The sequence below is a fragment of the Vicugna pacos genome, chromosome 2 (assembly GCF_048564905.1).
Source record: "Vicugna pacos chromosome 2, VicPac4, whole genome shotgun sequence".
Lineage (NCBI taxonomy): Eukaryota > Metazoa > Chordata > Mammalia > Artiodactyla > Camelidae > Vicugna > Vicugna pacos.
The window spans coordinates 49033715-49058986 of NC_132988.1; the positions used below are offsets into that span (position 1 = coordinate 49033715).

At 42.3% G+C, this 25272-nt stretch overlaps 1 protein-coding gene across 1 annotated transcript; it reads left to right on the forward strand.

Moving 5' to 3' along the window:
* The first annotated feature begins 5231 nt into the window (after positions 1-5231).
* Positions 5232-24955, forward strand: BDH2 (3-hydroxybutyrate dehydrogenase 2). The gene is made up of 10 exons (XM_006217889.4): positions 5232-5317; positions 8706-8797; positions 9615-9693; positions 10307-10403; positions 12078-12186; positions 16971-17031; positions 18041-18154; positions 21899-21957; positions 22542-22634; positions 24652-24955. The coding sequence occupies exons 2-10, from the start codon at positions 8726-8728 to the stop codon at positions 24703-24705; spliced, it is 738 nt and encodes a 245-aa protein (XP_006217951.1). The 5' UTR covers positions 5232-5317; positions 8706-8725; the 3' UTR covers positions 24706-24955.
* Positions 24956-25272: the final 317 nt, after the last annotated feature.

The following is a 25272-nucleotide window of genomic DNA, read 5'->3' on the forward strand; positions in this document are numbered from 1 at the left end:
ACAAAATTGCAGGCTCTTTTTTTAGTACCTTGAACATTTAATAAATATCTGGTTAGTTGTTCTGAATCACAGCACCCTGTAATATTAACTCATGGTTTCTTGGTGGGTACTTGGTATATTTGGCTTTCCTCTCATCTTGTTTGTTAACTTACAGAATTTTGCTATAAAAATATGCATATGCATTCTGAATTTAGGTTGTTAATGGATCGCAAGTGATAGGACCTCTTCATTTTCTAGACCTAATCTTCCTTTTGCTGTAATAGCTGTAAAAGTTGTTTCTCGCGTTTCAGTTAGCACCCACCTACTCCCTAGGCAAGCACTCTGAATTGGTAGGTTTGTTATTAGACTTTGTGCTCGATAGCACTTCATTCCCAGCAGGACGAGCCACACAGGTCATTTATTCTACCCTTTCACTTTAGACCAGGGGAAACAGCACCAGAGCTTCTGTCAAAGTAAAATTTCCTAAACCTGGGTCCCCACAAATACGTAAGGCATCTGAGGGGGACTTCATGCAGCCTGTAAAACCTCTGAAATTTAATGTTAACTTTTGCGTGTGGATTCATTTTTCTAGGATACTTTCTTTTATATCCCAGAGGAGTCTCTGACCCTATAAGAGGTTATGAACTAGAGTTGTAGAGAGTATCTGATATTTTATATCATATGCCTTTGAAAAACCACATAAAACAGCAAGATGCATAAGGTTCAGAACAGAGTTAGTGATTTGAAGGCATCCCTGGCTCTTGGGTAAGAAGATGTATTCAAAGAGAGCGGTTATGAATTGTATCATAGCAACCATTCTAAAGTCTCTGGATTGGACACTTTACACACTGTCACAAAAATTCACTAGGTCTAAGGAGAAAGTGTCCCCTCCCAGATCCTCCCCCGGGCCTGGTTTTCCTTCCTACCCTCACCCAAACAAGACACTAGAACAGCACCGCAGGTTCGATTCTTTACAATGTCTGCTTCTCCCCCAAAGGGGTAGGTAAGTTCACCTGAATAATAAAACTACTTTAAAGGCCATTAAAAATGTAATCAGTCATCAGGTTTCCAGTCTAGTGGAATGTTGCTTAACTCTTAAATTTGGATGTCCATTTCCTTGGATTTGGGAAGATTTTGGCCATTATTTCTTCAAATCAACTTTTTGTCCCCATATCTCTTCTTCTGGAAGTAAATGCTTATTATATTGGTCTGCTTGCTAAAAGACCTTAAGCTGTCTTCATTTTTCTTTTTTTTTTTCTTTTTGCTTCTCTGACTGGATACAAATGAGCTGTCTTCTACTTTGTTGATTCCTCTGCTGATCAAGTATGCTATTGAACTCCTCTAGTGAATTTTTCAATTCAATTGTAGTCTTTAGCACCAGAATTTGGTTCTTTTTTATAGTTTCTGCTTATTTGTTAATAGTCTCATTTTGTTCATGCGTCATTTTCCTGATTTCTTAAGTCTGCATTCTCTTATAGATCATTGAGCTTCTTTAAAACTATTACTTTGAATTATTTGGTAGATAATTCTTAAATCGCCTTTTTTTGGAGTTGGTTTCTGGAGATTCATTTTGTTCCTTTGAATAGGCCATGTTTCTCTGCTGCTTTGTGTGCCTTCTGACCTGCTGAGTTTTATGCATTTGAAAAGACAGCCACGTCTCGCTTCATATAGGGGAACACCCTCATCAGTCAGCTCACTTATAGATTCTTGGCGCCTCTGAAACCTTTTTTGGGGGACGCTGCTGCTGTGGGCTTGTGTGTGTGATCTGCCAGCTAGAGGTTGCCAGTTTCTTTTTCAGGAGCTCAATCTCTTTCTCCCTCTGGTGTCTGTCTGCAGTACTGCAGCTGCTTTGGTGCTGCAGCAGGAAGCCACCCCACTGTCCTTTTTTCTCATTGGCCCCCCAGGCATCCAAAGTAGTCAGCACCCGAAGTTAGGCAAGACACAAACCAGTCACTTGTGCAGCCGTCCAGAAAGCTGGAACACCAGACACACACCCTACTCTTCTTTCTCCCTCCCAAGAATAAAGCTTCAAGTTGGGCACCTTCTGACTACAGAGCCACACCAGCCTCTGCTGGGGGCTCAGTAGGCCCTCTGGTGCCAAGCCATGCCAGTGCCATCAGCACTCCAAGTCAGGCGAGGGGAAACAGTCCCTCAGGCAGCCCTCGAAAAGCTGGACGTTTGGGTGAATTTTCCACTCTTCTCTTTTCTCCTGTTCCCCATGATGGGGAAACTATGAGCCAGGGCTAAGCTCTGCTGACCTGGGGGAGGGGTAGCCGCAGAGTGAAACGACTTCAGAGTGACACCCACTTCAGCATGGCTCTTCTCAGCTTTGCGCGCACGTAGGGTACTGCAACTCCTTAACTGGCTTCTGAAGTTCTCAGCAAACGATTCTGGTCCATATGTTGTTGTTAAGTCGATGTCTGTCGGGGAAAGAGAGCTGGCACTTGTATTTCTCCATCTTGTTGACTGCCCACCTGGGATGTTGCTTAACTCTAATGATCTCAGTTTCAATATTGTGATGAGTGATTGTGAAGGAATGATGGAAATCAGCAATGGAAACTTATCAGAATGTTAAAAAGCAGTAATGTGGTCAGATGATACTAAAATGGTCTGAAAGGTAAAATCAGAGCCAGAGAAGACAAAATATATTTATTGTTCTTGGGAAACATGTTCCTGAGCCTGGCAGATTATATTCAGGAAACTTGCTGAGAGCTCACTGTTCATACTCAGCAAATATTAAATGCCTACTGTGTGCTTAGTGTTGGTCTCGGCCCCAAAAGGCACTGCCTTTGTGGAACTCATACTGTATTTGGAAAACGAATTACTCATATACTTTTAACATGAGCTGATCACAATGTAAGGGTGAAAAAGGCACAGTCCCTAGCCTTGAAGAAATTCAGTCCGCTGACAACACAGTTGGCTGAGCAAATTCCTGCATGACCATGTGACTTAGGCTGCCATAGGGCAAGTAAGCACCACTGCTGGAGCTCAGTGGATGAAGGGAGGCTGAAGGAGAAGTATCGGAGTTGGCCTTGACTAGAGAACTCTGTTCACCGAATGGCTATTCCGAAATCCTCAAAAGTCAAAGGACAGGGATTGTTAGTACAGCAAGGAGCACGGCTGGATGCTGTTACAGGTCATTAGCCCCAACATTAGAAGCTACAGCGGGGTAATGAGGGTCCGTTACCAAAGTCACGTGTAGCAATTAGGTCAGGGTGGGGTTTTTTTAAGGGCAATATTTGCTATTTATCATACTTGAATTTGTAGTCATCACTAAAATTTATTTAGTACAAATGTAACATTGTACTGATGGTTTTACATGCCAAGTCCTTCCTCACAACATCTCTGAGGTAGATGCTATGATTATTTTATAGATGAAAAAAATTCAAGTTTTTAGAGTTTAGTGACTTACTTGGCTAGTGACGGAAAGATGTGAAACTTACCTTCATCCCTCTGACTCCACAGTCTGTTCTGAGCCACTGTGACTATTATAAATACATTTAGCCCCAAGAACACAAAGTGATCTAGAGAAGTTTATATTTCTCACATAAGAAGTCCAGAGGATTTAGTCTAGGGCTATTGTCTTGAGGTTGTCTTCAAGGAACCAGGTCCCTTTTCTCACCCTGCTATCTTTAATGTGTGCCTCTGACTTACACCAAGTCACAACATGGTTGCCATGTCCCAAGGCATATCTGCATTCCAGGAGGAAAGAAGGAAAGGAGCAAAAGTCAAAAGTCTTTCATGCATGCACCTGATGTTCATAGCAGCACTATTTACAATAGCCAAGACATGGAAGCAACCTCAACGTCCATCAACAGATGACTGAATAAAGAAGTCGTGGTGTATATATACAATGGAATACTACTCAGCCATAAGAAAGAATGAAATAATGTCATTTCCAGCAACATGAATGGACCTAGACATTACCATACTAAGTGAAGTCAGACAGAGAAGGACAAATACATAATATCATTTACGTGGAATCTAAAAAAATGACACAAGTGAACTTAATTACAAAATGGAAAGAAACTTACAGAAATGGAAAACAAATTTATGGTTACCAAAGGAAAAGGTGGTGGAGGGATAAATTGTGAGTGTAGGATTAGCAGACACAAACTACCATATGCAAAATAGATAAATGACAAAGTCCTACTGTATAGCACAGAAAACTATATTCAATAACTCATAATAGCTCATATTGAAAAAGAATATATGTGTATAACTGAATTACCATGCTGTACACCAGAAACATTATAAAGCAACTATACTTCATTATAAATAAACAAACAAACAAACAAACAAGTAAATAAGCAAGCAAGAATATTTAACCCCAGAAAATTTTTTTAATAAAACCCTAGGGGGGAAAAAATCCAAAGCCTTTCAACTTTCTATCCAAGAAGGAAGCCCTCCTCAAATATTCCAGCCTGCGTTTCATTGGCCAGCTCTAGCAGCAAAGGAGGCTAGGAATTTGAGTGTTGTATTCCAAACTTCATAAGATAAAAGGCAGGGAAGTGAGTTGGATGGGTGTTGAGTGAGTGTCCTTAAATGTCACAAGCACAACATAGCCTACACAGTTACTAGGATCAGTTACACCCCTGATAAAGTATGAGTTACTAAGCCTGAAGGGCGGGCTCAAATGATCTAGTCCATCCTTTTCGATCTGAGATCTCTGTTCTCTTCAGCCAAACTTGATTTTTTGTTCTTACCCAACAGGTATCTTGAAGTTCCCCAGGCTCGGCCCCCTCGGTGTACTCATGATACCTGCATTCTGCCACTAAAATGTATGCCATCTAGTGGAGTTCAGGTAGATGTATTAATGTTAGGATGGACTGTGCGTGACAAAAGAACCAAAACCGTACTTTAAAAACACAAGACAATTTTTATTTTCCTCCCTGAAAACAACTAGGTCAAGGACCAGGAAGGAAGGCTCCAGTATCTTCGGTGACCTGGATTCCTTCTATTTTATTGCTTTGCTAACTGCCACATGTAATTTCTGGCTCATTCAATCTTAAATTCCCCCAGAGCAGCATATAGTAGGTGCAAATAAAAGAGAACGACTTAGGTTAAACTAGTGAAGGAAAGGGTTTCCAGGTTCTAAGTATTTGCCACGTCTCACCCTCTACGTACTTGGAGTTAACAGTTCTACTTGGTCTCCACTAGATGGCAGCACGTACACGTATAAAGTATGTGCATGTGCTAATCCTTTTCCAAAAACTGGAGGAACCTGAACTACAAATCCCAGCGTGCATTTTTAAGCGCCTGACTTGCTCTGCACAAAGGTCTTAAGTTTGTTGCTCGCGCAGTGACCTGGAGGACGCCGTCCACTTGCTGCTCTAAAGTAAGATTTCCCAATATAATTTACTTGAAACTTTGGACTGGGAGGAGAGGTTTACTTTGTTCTGCACGTTATCTTTTTTAGGATTAATTTTAGCAGCTAGATCAGGATTTTTAACATATTTGAAACTTTGCTAAGTTTTTCAAAATAGCCAAAGAAGAGAGGATTTTACAGCGTCTTTAAGTGGACGTTGTTTTTCCTGGCTTATGAAGATAGAGTTACTGAAAATGCTGTGTTTATGTCTCTGCTAATCAAAATATAAACACTTTAAGGGGGAAGGGCATAGCCTAGGGGTAGAGTGCCTGCCTAGCACCCGCAAGGTCCTGGGTTCAATCCTCAGCACCTCCACTAAAAAAATTAATTAAAAATCTAATTACCTCCTCCCCCAAAATAAAAGAATAAAACACAACAGCAAGAAGTCCATCTTGTCTGGTTTTCACGTTGGGATTTATTGAGAGTTGCCTCATTTTACCATTTCAGGCCATGTCTGCACTCATTTTCCCAGGCAAATTCGCTTCAGTTTGATAGTGCAGTTTTATCTAGTAGTAAAGCTTTAGCTCCAAAATCTGATCCCAGGATGACTGGGAGGACAGCTATGGGGAGGTTTTCAGAGTGAGCGCAGCGGCTGCTCTGAGCTTCAGCGATTGTTTAGTGAGTGCTTCTCTGGGTGTCAGAGATTCCTAGGGAAGCCTCCGGCATGTGCCTTCACAGCGCCATGCGCCAGAAGTCACTAATGTCAAAAGTGTAAAATAGCAGTTTTTCAATACATCATGCTTGGGATTGGGGGAGGGTAAAGATTATTGGAGTCTCTTTCTAAAATGTATGTATGGATTACGTCTCTTAATTCTTACCATGTTTTAAGTGAAAATGTATCACTCGTGTAAGAAGGGAAAGAAAAAAACAGGCAGTGAAAATTCATTGCATTAGACTAGGTCAGGCACTGTGAAGGCCCAGCTTCTCCGTCCGTCGGAGAACATCAGTGACGCTGTAATCCAGCCCCTGCACTCGGTTCTTACAACCTGTTGTTGGTCTGGCCCTCGGGGAAACTGACTCCAAGATAGAGTTAAACACGCATGGGTTTCATTAGGGAAAATGCTGGTGTGAAAGACGAGAGGGGAACTAGGCAAGGCTGGAAGAGCCGTCAGACCACCACGGAAGTCTCCCTGCAAGGGAGGGAGCAGGGACGCGGGGCTGGGCTGGGAGGGCCCGTGAGGCCGGCGGGAGGAGCTGGGTGTGTCCCAGAAGTGGGTCCGCATTAACACTCGTGCTGCACCCCGGCTCTGTCTGGAAATAGCCAGGGGAAGGTGGCCTCAGCACAAACAGCGGAGTTTCGGTGCGCAGTGCCGGCCTCGTGGTGAGTTACCGGGTCCCTGCGCCGCAGCCCCAGTTCCGCAGGGCCCTGGCGCCGCGTGCGGACTTGCAGAGGTCCGCAGGGTGTGCGAGGACCACGGGAGGAACGCCACGAACCACGAGGTCTTCTCTGGGACCTGCAGTCAGGAGGCCTCGGTTTGAATTCATAGCCGTGAAACGCTGGGCAAACCACGTAACGTCTGAGTTAGTGCGCTGGGGACTAGGCCCAGAGTCATCTGCTAAACACTCCTCTCGTCCACGCCAGCTCTCCATCCCGCTTTCCCCGCTGATTCTGCACCACTGTGGCAGCCTCCGCAGGAAACCCTGCGCTCGCGCCGGCTCACTCCCTCCCAGGTCTGCTCGCCACAGTGAGCTTTCTGAATTATGCATCTGATCATGTCGCGCCCTTTCCATAAATCCTTTAATGCTCCTTGCCCATAGGAGTAACTTGCCCCTCAGCTTGGACAAGGGTGGAGGCTTGAAACCAAAGCGCACACTGGGTACAGAAAAAAGCCAAATTTGGCTGAAGGGCACGGAGATAAGTTCACAGAGGAATGACTGGATGTGGGGCCCCCAGGCAAGACTAGCCAGCCACCCGTACTTTATCAGGAAGGTAACTGAGCAGATTGGTTGTGCAGGTTGTTTGGTGCATGTGCTATTTAAGTTAGCTCACCCAACATCCACCCAACCTAACTCTCCCCCTCTCCCTCCTTTTCACTTTATAAAGACTGGAAGACAAAACTCAAACTCGGCCTCTGCTGCTAGAGCTGGCCAATAAAACAGGCTGGAGTTTCTGAGGAGGGTGTCCTTCTTGAATACAAAGGCGAGGTCTCTCTGACAGACTTGGCTTTTCACCTTTCCCTCTTTTTGCCTGGAGTGCAGACACCATGGGACGTGACTGCCCTGTTGTGCCTTGGTGTGCCGTCAGAGGCACACACTAGGAACGGCAGGGTCAGAGAAGGGACTGGATTCCTTGAAGACAGCCTCATTTGATCATCATCTGACTCCACTGCCCCCAAAATCATCACCCTGCGATCTCTTCTCACCCTGCGATCTCCAATCCGAGCACTGGCCTGCATGTCTCCTGCATGTTGTGTTTTCCCTATGTCAGAATTTCTCAGTCTTCTCTTTTAAAAATTACTGATTTTGTGTGTTACAATGTTACTACTAAACGCTTAAACCTTAAAAGAGGATTGGCAGGGTTGTGGGGTGGAATGTTCACACGCAAAAGAGCAGGAGGCCTGAGTTGAGTTCTGGCTCTGCCTTGACCTGTTCTCTGGCCAGATCAGTTCCCTCATCTGTAAAATGAGGGTATTGGACATGATCTGATTTTCCAACTCTTTCCCAATGACTCTCTGAAGCCAACTATGAAATCTTCCCAATGGACACGGAAAAACCAGAGACAATTGACAGTGCAAACCCCACAACAAAGGTTCATGAGAGAGGAAGCAAGAAGCAGCCACAAGTAGAAAGACATAGCCATTGTCACAGCAGTGTGCACAGAGGGGGACGCCACCCCTACTGTAGCTGTCTTCTCCGGGTTCTTCCTGGTAAAAACCTGGAGATGACTGTCTGTCTGCGCCAGTTATCCCTTCAGTGGGTTTTGCTGAATGTTTTGGATATGCAAAGCTAGGTATTGAGAGTAAGCATTCTTGGAGAATGATGTAAATATTCTCAGGTGGTGGGAATATTTGTACGGAGCTGCTGTCTTCAGGTCCTTTTTTTTTTTTCTTTTCAGCTAAAACAGCAGAAGAGATGATTTATTGTACACATATTACATTCAGCCACAGCTGAGAACAGAGCTGGTCTAGAATATCACAGGTCCAGGGCAAAGGACCAAAAAGGACCATTTTGATACGAGCAAGATGGGTCTCTTAAAGGCGGTCGAGGCCATCAGAATGGCCATAGATGTTCCTGATCCACTGAGATAAGTTCTAAACAGTAGGCATGCAGTCCAACAGGTTGTTTTGAAAGAGGTGCTTGAACTGTACCTTCCAGAGCTCACTGCACAGTGTAAACCATTAAATACGCGTGTCTTTAGATTAAACCACAGGTTCTGTTATGGGGCGACTTGATGGGAAGGTCATCGTTCTGACAGCGGCTGCTCAGGGGATCGGCCAGGCAGCTGCCTTAGTAAGTTATTACCTCTTGTTGTTTGCTTACTGACTTTTGAGGTATTGAATTACGTGGACAGATTCCAGGGTTATTTAATTCCACTCTTTTTTTTTTTTATTATCTTTTGTGCTCCTGTTGTCTGAAGCTATAAAAGGAAAAGTGGAGACTCCTGCCCCCAGGCAGATGGAAGAATGAATACCTCACATGCTCATTATATGACATCACTGATAACCTTTGGCTCTGAGAAATGTTACCTCTTTGTTCTCTGCATCATAATAAATTTACTACAGGGGCCCTACAGGAGTGCAGAGCCTTGTGAAATTAAGTCAGTCCTGATACAGAACTCTGGAGTTAGGAGTCTCTCCAGTTACATTTACCTTCTAATTTATATAAACTTCTCGCACATTAAACCCCCTACCCAAGCTAATTACTTTCATTAGCAGGAAAGTGTTGAAATAACCCATTTTTTCTTACTGTTTGGAATTGAGTCACCTGCTCAGAAATAGAATGCAGGCTGTCAAATCACAGAATAGTAGTATTTTGAGAGGTGTTTAATAACAGAATCCTGTTTTTTTTTTTTAAGCGTTGATTTATTTGCTGTTACTTAAAGGAACAAAGTCAGATGACAAGCACAATGTATGTCACATTCTAATTGATGATAAAAATAGTAACAATGGGAAGGATGAGGTGAGACTAGCTGGTTTGAAATTCCACCTGTTTTACAGGGAAAGCAACAATGAGGGTAAGATAAGGGCAAAAGGCTAAATGACTCTCGGTTCAAGAGAGCAGTTTAACCAGGTAAACAAAGGATTTATTTGTGCTTTGTGTCTATCAGGCTTTTGCAAGAGAAGGTGCCAAAGTCATAGCCACAGATATCAATGAGTCCAAACTTCAGGAGCTGGAAAAATACCCGGGTAAGCAACTCAGCACCTTGAACTTGGGATTCAGAGTCTACAAGGAACTGTAAAGCGTCAGTACTTACGTGGTGAAAGAAAAGTCCTTAGCAGTTCAGCTCCACTGGGCTTCTTTTTGGAGCCTGATTCTCTGATATCAGATTTATATTCCATGAACCTAGAGACAAAAATCTGTATACTTAAATGTATAAACAAAGTTTTGAAGATGTATACTTAAAATTTTTTATTTATCCACTTTTTTTTATTTTTCCACGTTGAAGGATTCAGTTGCCAAATACAAAATCATAGGTGAACATTTAGCACCATTGTGCTAATTTTTGATGAAAATTTTTCATTTCTGTGCCCCCCTCCTCTGAGGGCTGTCCACGAGAAACATTCTGTGAGCCAGATGCATAGTTTTAAATTTGCTAGTAAATTTTCTAGATTTTTACTGAGAGTCTTAAGATTCTGAAGACCCTGCTAATGGTCAGCAATCCTACAAAGTCTCACTGGACAGGATACTGCCATCTTCACACTTCCAAACAGCTCTATCTTCACACTTCGAAACAACTAAATCTTTAATGAGCATTCTTTCTGGATGTAGGCACTGAGTGTCCTTTGTTTTATTTTTCAGGTATTCAAACCCGGGTTCTTGATGTCACAAAGAAGAAACAAATTGATCAGTTCGCCAATGACGTTGAGAGACTTGACGTTCTCTTTAATGTTGCTGGGTAATTCACAACTTACATTTCACTCTCCTTACAGAAAGTTTTCTGTAACTTTTATTAAAAAAATGTTACTAATATGGCAAAATTATTCACATGAACCATAATACATTCCTTAGGAAACTTGGTGAGATTTTGGACAGAATTTTGATTACAAGTAAGGTTCAGCAAGTGAGACAGCCATGGATGTTGGTGTGGACGTGGGGCCTCAAGGCGGATGAAGCCACTCGAGGCAGCCGGTACTAGCACAAAGCTATTGCTCTTCTCAGGGCTGGTAACAGGCTCACGCCCATAGGCTTGTTGCTAATGCTCCACCAGGACTTACAAAAAATAAGAAAACCTGTTTTCCAGTAATGTCTTTAAAACGAAGTATATTGAGATGCAAACGTTCCCAATTTTTGGCACAACATTCTAGCAAGTCCTTTATACTTTCCAAGCTCAGTGTTTCTTATTGGGACAGTCAATCCCAGAAAAAGAAGTTTCATGTTGTACCTTTATACGTGGCACAAAGAGAATGGCTTCACTGAACTTACTAGGGTGGTACTAAGCCTGCCGAACCACACATGAGTGATGAAGGCTGGAACTGGAGCAGCTGCAGGCAGATACAGCCGGTGCTGGAGCGCACCCTCCCTCCTCAGGCGTGACAGTAGACGTGAGCACCGTTGAGGCTCACACAGGGCTCAGTAGACACCCTCCCGTGTCCCACTTTTCTTATGTAGTGTTACGTCTGAACTGCTGCATTGGTAGAAAAATCCTAGAGCCTTCTAATATATTTCTGTGGTTCTTCCCAATTATGTTTCAGAGTGAAAAAAATCTCATTCTGTCTTTAGTTTATCATATGTTACAATGTATGGAAATAAAATTAAAGCAACATTTCACGATGATCTGTTTTATAAATAACCTGCTCATCCCTCATATGAAAATATACTCAGAGCCATGAAAAAAATCAACTAGCGAAATTAGTTTTTGAGCATCTATGAAATTTTCAGCAACATAAGAGATACAAAATAGAATGTGTGGTTCTTGCTGTGATCTGGTTGGACTGGAATACAGTGGTGCATGGAAATCACAAGCAACGATATTTTATAGTCAATTACATAATCGTGGCCTAGGGACAGTGAAATCAATTAGGTGTTCAGTGTGTAGAAAGCAGGACTTGAAAAAAGAGTGAAGATTATTTTAAAGGTTTTGTTTCGCTCTGCGTTGTTTACTCGGTGTGTCAGAGCTGCACGGGGGGTATTGCCTTGCTACCCTGAGATGCTGACACTTGTTTTCCTTGCAGCGTTCATTTCCCTGGAGAATGTTAAATCTGTGCCACCACCTGAGGGCACTGCTGCTCTTGGAATAGGAGTCAGGGCCAGCATACTCTTCTCACTTGTCTGTTTTTAGTGGCATTGGTGTTTCCTGTGCTGTTGGCGTAGCATTTCTTACATTTGGTGTCTCCAGACTCTTGTTTTCTTGTAAAAGAAGGATGTTGTCTTCAAATCAGTTTACTTAGCGTATGTTGTTGGGGCACTTACTCACCTGACGTACTAGGTGACGCTGTGTTTGGATTGTTAACGGTCTTGGTAAGGGCAGGGACGGTATCTAAGCCAGTAAATGCCAATAGAAGTGATCAGGAAAGTGAATAGAAAATTTTTAAATCAACATTTTCCCCCCATTGTTTAATCCCTCTTCCAGCTTTGTCCATCACGGGACCATCCTGGACTGTGAGGAGAAGGATTGGGACTTCTCAATGAATCTCAACGTCCGCAGCATGTACCTGATGATCAAGGCGTTTCTTCCTAAAGTAAGAGGACCACCACCGCTAGGCTAAGCAACTCTGGATGAGTGAGTCTCCACACTGGGCATCAGGCCAGAATCCCCACATGTGCTGAAGAGCGGCAATAGCTAACACAATGACTGACCTGTATTGAATATTTATACCAAAGCATTTAATAGAAATTAACTCATCTAGCTTTCCACTTTGTTCATTCAAGGGCTATTAAGCACTGTGTACCAGGCTGCATTCCGGCTGCAGAAGGCACATCAGAGAACTAAACAAAGTCCCTTCTATAAGGGAGGTCCTACTGTGAGGGGTGAGGATACTATATAATCAAACATATATAACATGTGGGGTGGTTTTAAGTACTATGTATTAGAAAGAAGCTAAGTTATCAGTGAGGGCCAAGAGGTCCTAACTGAGAAGGTGAAGTTTTCATAGAGGTCTGAATGAAATGAGGGCGCTAAGCATTCAGGTGTCTGGGAAGCAGGTTTCAGGGAGAGAGACAGCGAGGAGGCAGGTGGTCCAGAGCAATCCAGTGAGGTGGGTACTACTTTATCACGTCCGCCGTGCAGAAGGATGATACAACTGGGAGGTTAGGTAACTTGCCCAAAGCCATATAACTAGCAAGTGATTAGAGCCAGGATTTGAACCCTGGAAGTTGGGCCCCTTCTTGAATTTCAGTGTCTAGGCACACACTCTCGAGATGGATGTACCCCACTGCCTTCGGTCCCCTGAGTATTCTCCTTGCTCTCCTGTTTTCAGCTGAGCCACAGAGGCACCAGGGAGGTGAGAGACAGTGTGCGCCAAGGGGAGAGTATTCCTCCCGAGTCGGCTTCCCTTGAATTCTCCAGTCTTCACACAACTCCTCAGTGGTTTTCATTTTATTTTACAAACAAGCATTAAGTGCCTTCTGATAGAAAGCACCACATCAGTGCCCTAGGGAAGGGAATATAAATATGAAAAACATTGATTTCAGATAAGCTGAAAAGCCGGTTTATGAGCTACCGCAGACAGCGCAAGCCCAGACAATGAATGAGGCTGACTTTTACAGAACCTGCTCAGTTCAAGGCTGTAAGTCGAACCTAGTGAAACGCAGAAGAGGCATTCAGCTCTTCCATCCCCGCTGGATTAGATGCCTGCTGTGCTGACTGCTACCCGACCCAGGGCAACGGAAGAGCTTTTTAATGGCGAGGCAGGGCTGACACTTTGCTCTGAACATCCAGGCTAAGGTCAAGAAAGATAAAGATGCATACTAGAAGGAAAATCAGAGACTGACTTGGTAATGAGGGAAGTTTTCTTTCATCTCCTTGTTTAGTGCCTAGAAGAGATCTTTGGATTGGCCCACGGCATTTTGAACTAGCAAATTTTTTGACAATGTAAATTGCCTTTTTTGTCTATTCAGAGTTCGTGAGAATCTGTTATTTGGAATGTGAATGTATTTTTTGAAGACTAATCTTTAGCATAGGATATGAGGGAAAGCAGAGGCTATGGTAAAAGAGGAACGCTTACGCCAAATGGGTTGGACTCCAACACATGTATGAAACTCACTTGTGAAACCGAATGCTTGACAAATAACAGGGAAGGACGTAGGCATGGGGTACCTGTGGAGCTAAAATTTAAACTTGTCAAGTGTTAACTTTTAAAATATCAAACACTAACTTGCAAATTAGTGAGTTTGTCTGTGTTTTAAAGCATCATAAAAATAATACATATGAGCCAATGACACTCATTTGTGAAAAGTCCCAAGAGATATTAATAACTGAGATGTGGAATCAGAAGGAGTCAGTGCCACTTGTTGAAGTGACCCTTACTGAACTGACCCTGGATTTTGGAATCTGGCACTGGAAGACTTCAGGCCCAGCGTGAGCTCGGCCCCTAACTCACCATGTGACCTGGGAGATGGCACTTGTGCTCTCTCAGCATTTCTTTCTTCTATTTAAAATGAGGGTAATAGATTACACAATCCCTTCCAGCCCTAATTATATTCATTAACCATGACACACAGATACGAGGTTAGAACTTTCCAGGGGAAGCCAGGATTCGGAGGTCTAGACAGATTTGAAAGGTCAGGTGGTCAAGACACAGGAACACTTGTAGGAAATTTTTATTCATGGGTGAGTATACAGAAAACCATTCTAAGACTGGAAGATCAGTCAAAAGGCAGAGAACAAATTAAAAAGAGGTCAATGCAGAATTCAGGTTTGACCAGAAGAGAAGTTCCATTACAGCAAGGATTCCGGGAGGTTTTGGATATTCGGGGGAGGTTCCCCCTTTGCTGTATCTTAGAAGAGTCTCTCACACAAAGAGGTGATTAGCAAGCATTTGTTGAATGAGTAAACGAACCTAGGTTGTCAGTCCAGTGGAGGTCAGGCATGGAGTCACTGAAGACCAAGGAAGCCAAGTCTGCCTGGTTTAGGACTGAGCCCTGGTCAGTGGGGACAGAAGAACTGGGTCACAGTAGGGCCAGCTGGATACAGCTAGAGGGGAATAACTTCAGAGCTCTTCCTAGCACTCACCTGACTTTATGGGAAGTCAGTACAATATATGATGATGAAGGCAGGGTGGAAGGAGGCAAGGACTATGGACTCGAGAATCAGCACAGACCTGGATTGAATGGATGATCCGTGGGTTAGGGGGCAGCACTACCATCTCCTAGGTGACTGTGTTCTAAACTTCTGGCTGAAGAATTATTGGATTCCAGAAAATTGGAAACTGAAGTTATCTAATAGCCCTCCTCCACATATTAAATTGGGCTGTATGCATTCCATGTGTATCAAAAATGAGGTGTCTACATCAAGTATACCTCCGTAAAACTGAGAAATAAATTTAAAAAGGGTCATGTTATTTGCTAAATTGGATAAGAAAGAATAGTTTTAAAGCTCAGTTTTCAATACTGTTTACTGATTTTTCTGGTCATTTTATGAGGACCCCATTCCATAACGATCCTCCTTATTATATATATAGACAAACAAGTTGGGTTAAATATTTTCTCCCCTCCCAACTTCTTGACTTGGTTAGTCCAACTCAGCCTCTTCCTGTATCCTTTTAGCCCATCCAACACAATACCTTCGGGTGGTTTTAGACTTTCTGCTCTCAGATGCAATTAGTAGCTAAGTATCAAAACAGAAAGTAAGACAACACCATCAGGAAACATATAATCTTAGCAAACTTATCCCTAGATCCATCCAGTCATTCACCTTCTCCATTCCTGCACCTCTTTGAAAGCTGCTGGAGAAAGTAACCCCAAAAGAAGTGACTTTTTCCTCTCGGCCCTTCAACACCACCTATTGAGACTCCTTCCTCTTAGAAACTCTTTCTTTGCTTGATTTTCATGGCAGAGCATATCCTGGTTTTCTGCTCTCTAGTGGTGTTCTTCCATCTTCCTCACACTTACTTTAACCCATCACCACCACCTCCTTGTTCTTTACGGTCATCCTCCAGCCTCTGGTTTCAGTGAGAGGTTAGTGCCCATTAGACCGGAGTTCTCTGCAGCTCTTGCTTCTTCTGCCCAGAACATTCGTGGGTGGTGCCTGTGCCCTTGCACATACATAGAATCATCTTGAAAACATACATACATGTTTTAATTATGCATCAGTTCATTTGAAAACATTTTTTAATTCATAGAAGCTTTTTTCATTGATATATTCCTTTAGGTCTGGGGCAGAGCCCAGCAATCTATACTTTAACCTAACATCTCAGGATATTTTGATTCATCAAAATATGTTGACTGATTGCTGTGTGCCCTGTCCAGGAGGACAGAACAGCCACAAGCCCACCTCTTAAGACCTTCACGCTTTCAGTGGGTGATTCTGAAGGAGGTGTCCTTAGGAAACACTGCCCTGGCTGGGCGCGGCCCTCTCTGTGTGTAACTGTTCACCAAGTCCTGCCCCAGTACCTCAGCTGTCTCTACGTCTGTTACCTAACACATTTCCGGTCTCTACTTTTATTCCTCCTTCCCTAAATTCCTGCCTCAGCTTCCAGCACTCTCCCCTCCATGGTGCAGAGTCATCTTTGCAACCTTCAGATGTCACTCCTCCTCTGCATTAAAATCTTCCTTGTCCCCACCACATTGCCTTCAGGGTAAAGCCCAGATTCCTAAATTTAGCCCCACTGGCCTCTGCAGCCTCATTCCCCCCACACCTTGCCTTCCAGCCAGACCCATCCCCTCCTCCCCCTTCCGTGATAGAGCCCTTATACATGTGGTTTCTCACCCATCTGTTTTATTTTTCTGACTGACCTCTTGCTGTCAAAAATCAGCCGTCCTCTGAGTGCCCACAGCCTGGACAGATCCCTTTCCGCCGTCCCTCAATAGACCATCCCACTTCGCTGGAAGGTCTCTGCTGTCACTGGATGCAGGTTACATCAGCCACTGCAGTCTGCCTGGCAGCTCTCTAGGCAGGCAGGGACCGAGTCGTTTATCTCTGAATCTCCTGGACCTCCCACTGTACCTGACCACAGCGGGTAGTCAACAATTGTGTGTTGAGTGGAGTAAGACTTTTCCAGCATCAGAAACATGTACAGGAACATTAACGTTCATTCCGTTTCAGTTAGCTTGGAGTTCATTCTCGGTCTTGCTGAAGCTCTTGTGCCACAGGACGGCAGGAACCCCTGGGAGATGCTCCTGCCTGTGTACACGGGCCATCAGTTCTCAGCAATGATTGAGACTGTGAAGGCTGCTTAACAGTGCTTAATGTTAATAGCTAAATAAGATGGTTCTGCTAACCCTAAGTAAATGCAAATCTTTCAAAGAAGTAGTATTTTTAGCCGCGGAGTAGCATCTTCTTCTTGTCTTTGTTTTGTTTTGGCAGATGCTAGCCCAGAAATCTGGCAACATTATCAACATGTCCTCTGTGGCTTCCAGCATCAAAGGTAGGTCTGTCTTCCTCTGGGAACCGTGATGCACATACTCACACATCTGCAGAAGCTAAGGGTTTGAGGAACAAGCAGAGCGGAGATCATAAAACCCACACATAACTTCAAAACTGCTTTTTAAAAAATTGATCTTAAGTTCCTTAACTATGAGACCTATCACCTTCCATGTGAACCAGTCATAAAATAAAAGCTGGTTTGCTTTGCCCTCCCTTTTATTCCTTCTAATGGTTATGGAAATGATCAAACTGGGAGAAGGAAACATTTATCCACTTATTTAATCAAAAAAGATGTGTTGAACACCCACAATGTGTCCTGGACCCAGAAGAATTCACAGTTCCAAAGCGGGGGGGGAGAGTCAGGCAAACGCACGTCTTCTGCAGTGTGACGGGATTATACAGAGCTTGTGCAAAGTGTTGTGTCAATGTGGGGGAGTAACCCTGCCTGTAGATTGCGGGGTGCTTCATGAAGACATTTGATCGGGGCCCTAAATAAGCAGTCAAGTTAAAGGGCCAGAGTGCCACGCAGAGTGGAGATGGTGGGTGGCGTCACAGTCAGGCACAGAGGGACTGTCGAGTTTAAAATGAACTGAGGACCACTGAGTTAACATTCCTTCTCTTTGGAAGGATATGCAGAGTAAGCCCCCACAGGAGAGGAAAGCAAAGACGTGCCCACGCTTCTAGGTTTGCTTAGGTTGTGTTTTGTTTTGCTTTTCTTCACCTGAATTTTCTTTTGGAATCCTCCTAAGGGTTCTGTCAACTGATGATGAAAAACTAAGGCCGCCGCTGTCACTTAAGTGCAGCATCTCAGCAGCAAAGTCTTGACCGAGTTGTGCCGATAGAGATATTATTTTCCCAGATTCAGAAACTAGCTGTACTAAGGGAGAAAACCTGATATCAGTTTTTAAAAAGGGAGTGAGGAAAGCAGGGCAGTGGTGATTTACTTGTGTTCCCTTCCTAAAGGAGACTGGTTTTTATTCCATCCACTTGACCCTTCCCTTCGTTCTCAGGAGTTGTGAACAGGTGTGTGTACAGCACAACCAAGGCAGCTGTGATTGGCCTCACGAAGTCCGTGGCCGCAGACTTCATCCAGCAGGGTATCCGCTGCAACTGTGTGTGTCCAGGTGAGTCTGGCACTGTTGGACTGTGAACTTGGCCCTTCAGATGTCCCGGCTGCCACCATGAAAGGTAGCCACATAAGCTTGTTTACCACATGTTTTATTGCATTGCCATTAGGCCAAGTCCAAAGGAAACAGAGTCTAGGCTTATTAAGATAGCAGTCCAATGGTAAGTTGGGAAAGAGATCCTGAGTCATTAGGAATAACCCACAAATGTGTTAAAAAACAAAATTCAGCTGAGTAAATTAGAAGATCTAATTGTCTTTATTCAATTCATGAGTCAGGCGGCATCCCATCTAGCAACTGGAAGGATGCTCCTAGGAGTTGAATACAAATGGAAGGTTTTTATGGAAAGGAGATTGGGGTGAGGAAGTCAGTGGCAAAATAAAATAAAAGGTTATTCTGGGCTAGGACCTCTTTTTTAGTGAGGGAGGGGACTGACCGGGTTTTATCTACAGATTGCCTCTTCTTCCTCTAGGGGGATAGACAGGGCCCATACCTACATTACCTCATTGGTGCCGACCAGAAAATTCCAGACCGGTTGGTTAAGGTAACAGTTGTGGTGAAAGGCAAAGCTGCAATTAAGTTAGGCGCTAAATCTAGGTTTGGTATCATGGGCTTTAGCACAAATGACGCCATTCTGGTTTAACAGAAGCAAAAAGTTTAAATGCTACTTGGTGTGTTAGGGGGCGGTTCCAAACCCTGTGGTTAAGCGGCATAACTGGCCAGGGCTCGGAGTTTAGAAGCAGACCCAGGATGAGCTTATCAGGGGAAAGACGAATAGTAGACCAGGCTCACAGGACAGCAGGAAGAGGAGCCTTCCAGAACACAGGGAGCTACTGAGTGATGTAAACCTCCTGGGGTGGCCCATAAATGAAAAGGAGGGAGTAACACCTTCCTTTATGCTATAAAAAGGGAGTCAATAAACTGTGGCCTTCAGGCTGGAGCTGACCCGCCACCTGTTTTGTGAACACAGTTTTATTGGAGCACCCAGTTTGCTTACCTGTTGGCTAAGTCGGCTTTCATGCTGCAGTCAGAGTTGAGTAGTTATAACAGACCAAATGGTTCTCAGAGCTAAAACTATTTCCTACCTGGCTTTTGACCAGAAAGTATGCTGGCTCCTCATAGAAAGGAAAGGAGGAAAGCACAACTTGTTATTAGTAGAAAAGATATTCAATTTGTCCAAACAAAAGCATTCAATAACTTACTTCTTAGGAGTAACTTCCCATTTTCTTAATACTTGTGGGGGTGTCTATTAAATAGATATGCCCTTTCACCCAGCTCCACTGACCCAAAATGGGTAAACACAGTCATACCTTGCAGAGGTTTCATGTTGGGGTCCAGATCACCGCAAAAAAACAAATCATAATAAAGAGATATTCACACGAATTTGTTGGTTTCCCAGTGTATATAAAAATTATGTTTACACTGTACTGTAGTCTATTAAGCATGCAATAGCATTATGTTGGGAAAAAAGTACATACCTTAATTTAAAAATACTTTATTGCTGAAAAATGCTAACCATCATCTGAGCCTTCAGCAAGCCATAATCTTTTTGCAATAGTCCCATCAAAGATCACCAATCACAGATCACCTTAACAAATGTAATAATAGTGAAAAAGTTTGAAATAGTGCAAGAATTACCAAAATGTGACACAGAGACACGAAGTGAGCAAATGCTGTTGGAAGACTGGCACCAATAGACTTGCTCAAAGCAGGGTTTCACAAACCTTCAATGTGTAAAAAATGTAGTATTTGCGAAGTGCAGTAAAGCAAAGTACAGTAAAATGAGGTCTGCCTGTACAAGGTGCCTGAGAAAATTAGCAGCTTCCTCCCTGAAAAGGAATTTAATATTGCATGGCCAGAATCAAGGTTTCTCTGAGTAGTTCACAGCTGGTTTTGGCGGGTCAGGGCAGAGAAGCGGTTCACAGGTGCCTGTGGGACCTTTCAAAACCTGAGGGGCGTGCCAGAATTCAGGGAGGGAGCTGATGGGGAAACCTGTGTGTGGTTTGGAAAGTGCCACAGGAGATGCTGATGCAGCCCATCATGGTCTCCCTTCAGGTTGAAGACCCCTGGCTTATTAGTTAAAAGGGGAAACTCTGAAATAACTTTCAAGCTACAGAATTTCCACAATTGAGGTAAATACAAGTAACACTAAGGCAGAGGAGGATACAGGAGAGACAGTCTCACTGGACTGTACCGTACACACCAGTGATACTGCAGTCTCGCTGTTCTTGGTGCCATCTGCCCAGAAATGAGTGGCAAAATGATTTGGAAAATGTGGTTGTTTTTAAAGCCAGACTTTTCAGAAGATTGGAAAATATACTATCACACTGTCTGGAACAAGGAACTAGCTGTGACTCACTGAATCAGTCACAGAAGAAAACCTGACAAGGAATGAGTGTATCTGGGATGGTGCTGATGATACGATCACAACTGCAACACCAGACTTGTGTGGACAGTGGCACGGTGTGTCAGTCTGTGCCCTGGACGTGGCAGAGTCAAGTGACAGTGGCATTGATTGGGAGTCATAGAAGAATATTATGTATAAAAATCAGAGTTTTCTCATTGGAAGAGATACATGCACCCCATGATCATCTCAGCACTATTTACAATAGCCAAGACATGGAAGCAACCTAAATGTCCATTGACAGATGATTGGAATAATACTCAGCCATAAAAAATAATGATATAATGCCATTTGCAGCAACATGGATGGACCTAGAGATTATCATACTAAGTGAAGTAAGTCAGACAGAGAAAAAGACAAATATCATGATATCACTTATATGTGAAATCTAAAAAAATGACACAAATGAACTTACAAAACATAAAAAGACTCACAGACATAGAAAACAAATTTATGGTTACCAGGGAGGAAAGAAGGAGGGGAGAGATAAATTGTGAGCTTACGATTAGTAGGTACAAACTACTATATATAGAATAGATAAACAAGGTTGTTATTAGCACAGGGAACTATATTCAGTATCAGATGGAGGTGATTTGTGGTCTCCCGGAGGACTGTCAGCCAACATAAAGGCCCTCTGGAGAATGTACAGGTCACATAAGTTTACAAAAATGTCTGAGAACATGATCTAAGTGGGATTTTAAAAATTTAAGTGTCATTTTTCTTCTTTTAAAGTAAAATAATTTAAAATTATATTTTTTGATGAGAAACATGAAACAATGGTTAAAATAGGAATTTGACACCAATGAAAATAGGCAACATAATGAGAAAAATTTAGAGCCACCTAAATTATCAAGGAGTATGACACACGTGGAGTTGTCCCTGAGGATCCCCAAAGTGAACCTGACAGCAAAGGATGATTTTGAGATCATGAAGACAGTCTGGGTCCTTATACTGGTCAAGTACTTGTATGATTTTACCTACATCTCAGGGTTATTTGGAGGATGAATTGAGATAATACCTATTCAAGTGTTTAAATTCTATAAAGGATCATGTCAATGTAATGTGACTGAAATATGTCCATGGGAATGCTTCACCCAGAGACCCTGCCCAGTGTCACAAAGAATTACAGTCTTTTTTAAAAAAAATTATAGGGATGTTACTAAAGTTGTAAGCCTGTTAAATAAAAGGGCGGGCAGGTACAGGTGAAATTGTCATTCCAAGTCATGGAGAAAGATTTCGCTGATCCATTGTATCATATGGAAAGGAAGTTTAAAGTTTAATTGTCAGTTTCTTTTTCAGTCTAAGTAAGTAACCAAGCTGAATACCCCCCTTTGATTTAGGAACAGTTGATACCCCATCTCTGCAAGAAAGAATACAAGCCAGACCAAATCCTGAAGAGGTACATCTCCTGTTTTAAATGTGTTTAAATCCTGTTTTTAAAAATTGCCCCTTCCTTACTTAGAGTAGACAAATTCATAGAGACAGAAAGTAGAAAGGTGGTTGCCAGGGGCTGGGGGAGAGGGGGTGGGGAGTTGTTGTTTTATGGGTCTAGAGTTTCAGTTTTGCAAGATGAAAAATATTCTGAAGATCTGTTGCACAATAATGTGAATGTACTTAACACTACTGGACTGTACACTTAAAATGGTTAAGTTGATAAATGTTATATTATGTGTATTTTAGCACAATTTCAAAAATACAAAAACATCCTCTCTGTAATATTAAATTTCTGATCTGTCACAGTATCTGCAGGTTTCAGTATAACACAAATAGTTTGAATAGCTGGGGAGTCGTCATAGTCCTGCTTGGTCCACAGATAATGTTATTAATGATACTCTCCTGTATCTTGTATCATACATGATTAATCAAGGCTGCAAGCCAATGCTCCCTTTGTAGATTCCTCTTGCCTTTGACCTCCTGAAGGAGTTGCCGGTGAGTTCATACTTCAGCTCACATCACTGATGTCCGGTTGGTTTCTGGGTATAGGCACTGAGCGATTTCCTGAAGAGACAGAAAACAGGAAGATTTGCAACCGCAGAAGAAATAGCCCTGCTCTGCGTGTACTTGGCCTCTGATGAAGTAAGCTCTGTTCTTCCCAGGGAGTCCATTATCCTTAATCACATTAGGCCACAATTTGCTCATCAAAAAATCATGTGATTTTAGGGAGTAATGGCATATAGATGCTAGGCTGCTGCTTTTACAAGATAGGGGTACGTTTAATGCTCTCAAAGAAAGGCCACTTGGATCTGAGCCACCAACCCTTCCTCATTCAACTTTACATGTCACTAATTCTTAGAGCAAATGAAGTGGTGGAGGATTAAAGAAAATCAAATTGCTCAATTTTATAATTGTTTTTAAAAATTACAAATTGGGAAGCCATGATTTAATGTAAATCAAACAAATAAACCTCCAAAATTATGAGAGCATCAGATGAGATGGGGAAACGGTTAACCACATTTAATTGTGTCCAGGAGACACAGGATTAGCATCAGGTGTTTTCAGTTTTACTGGCGACTTGTTTGGAAGAATCCCACTACCTCTTTTTGTTCTGTGAATTCTTACTCGTATATCATCATGAACATACATTCCTAATTCTGTCTCTTTCCACTTTGCATCTATTTGGTAACTAGTTGCTTCCTTAATAACTACTGTATGTTTTTAAAAGGCATATAGCTGTGAAGCAGGAACTACATTTATAAGGTAGAGAGCCCAAGAGCAGCCCCTCTGTTTCATGTCTTTGAATATTATATGACCAGGGAACTGTGAGAGAGAAAAGGAAGAGGAGGAGGTGGGAGTGAGGGGTGTTACAGATCAGTTAGCCCCTCTTTAAGTAACGTGGTGCACACCAGGCAGTTGGTGAATGTGTTAAATACAGAGGTTGCAATGTTCTCGTGACAGAGCAGTTACTACTTCTCAGAACTATTAACAACAGCTGTTCATAGCTGAGGAAATTGCTAGACAAAGGATGATGGAGCGAGTACATTAACCTTTGTGATTTCTCTGAATCCATGTCTTCAGAAGAGCTCATTTGATTTGTGGGTACTGCCGGTAAGCTTCATTGCCCTTGTTTAGCCAGAGCTTTGTTTACCAAACATTTGGGAGCGTTCTGGCTTGAAATATGCAACAAAAAGAACTTTGTCCTGGTAGAAAGATCTAGAAGAGTCCATATGGGAAACAGAATGCTTGCCTTTTAGAAGAACCTTGAGAAATTGGGATTGTTTCTTGGTAAAGTGACTAATAACACCCTTGTTTGGTTTATCTGCTCTATCTGATCAGTTCCTATAAACTGAACTTTAAAACATTCTGTACTCCTATTGTCCTTCCTTCTGCCTCTTCCATTGTCTCAGACTTTAAGTGAATTTAAAACTAAGAACACAAATTTGAATCTTCATTATCTATGTTGAAGTTAAAACATTTTTAAACCTCTGCCACAAGAATCACTTCAGCTTTAATTTTTTAGAAAATGAAAATTTCTTTGGGAAAAAAGCAGTAATTTTTTAACTCTTTTGGTCTTGTACAGATTTGGATGTCTGAAACTAGTATAGGGGGTTTTTTTGGTTAATAGCTTATAATTTATTATTAATATACATTTAAAAAACACATTCAGTGCTTCAGTTCCTGGAATTACCCATGTATACTGATTAACTAAATGTACATCTTTTTTTAAATTATGTTTGGCATTGACATGACCATTTTATGACTCACATACTGGATTATGTTCAAACAGTTATTAGGGGCATAAGAGCTACTTTAGAATAAGTCTGAGTTTCAAAATGAAAATGAACTATTTTAGCCTATACTTTATCCTAATTTTGGGAATGGATGTATATCATGAAATTTCTCAATTTTGATTTGGAGACCAAACATCCTTAGAAAGTGACATGTGCTCGAACAGCAGCCACAGGCCAGTTAGCATCAGATTCAAGAACACTCAGCAGTTTTAAATCAGCTGAAATTTAATTCAGTTTCCTAATTTTTATTTGTTAAGTGAAGTTTCCTGGTACTATGAGAATAAACCGTTTCGCTGTCTTAGTCAGAAAAATTGAAGAAATACAACCTAGTTAATTGTCCTGTCTCCTTGTGTTTGTCACTGCAGTCTGCCTACGTAACAGGCAATCCTGTCATCATTGATGGAGGCTGGAGCTTGTGACTGCAGGCTCTCCTTGCTGGGAAGGCAGGCCCTTCCTGTCCACGGTGAAGAAAACTCCCCCAGCCTCTCTTCCTAGTAATGGCATATTCGTGAAAACAAAACCTTTTTGATGATGTCATTATTCACAAGAGTGTGATTCTTTAAATATATTCATTTCTTTCTAATCTCTTCTGAAATCATAGGAGATAGGTGAGATAATGAGCTCGCTGCAAAAAGAATAGTTTTTAAAATAAATCTCAATTTGTAAGCAATATATAATTAAAATATGACTATGAAGCAAAGGTTTTTAAAGACATTCATCTCTATTTTATTTCCGTTTCCCAACATTCACATATTTTTGTACAATTCTACACCTGTACGTGGATACTGGTTTTAACATTTGGCACCATTATAAATGAACACCAAAGGTAAGGAGTTTGGCTTCAGTAACTTACACTTAAAGGAGTTTAGGTTCAGAACTATATACTGTTGATCTGTTATGTAAAAGGAAAATAATCATCAGGTGTTTATACTTCATGGATGTCATCTCTTATGATTAAGTACTTTTTTAGTTTAAAAAATCTTTAT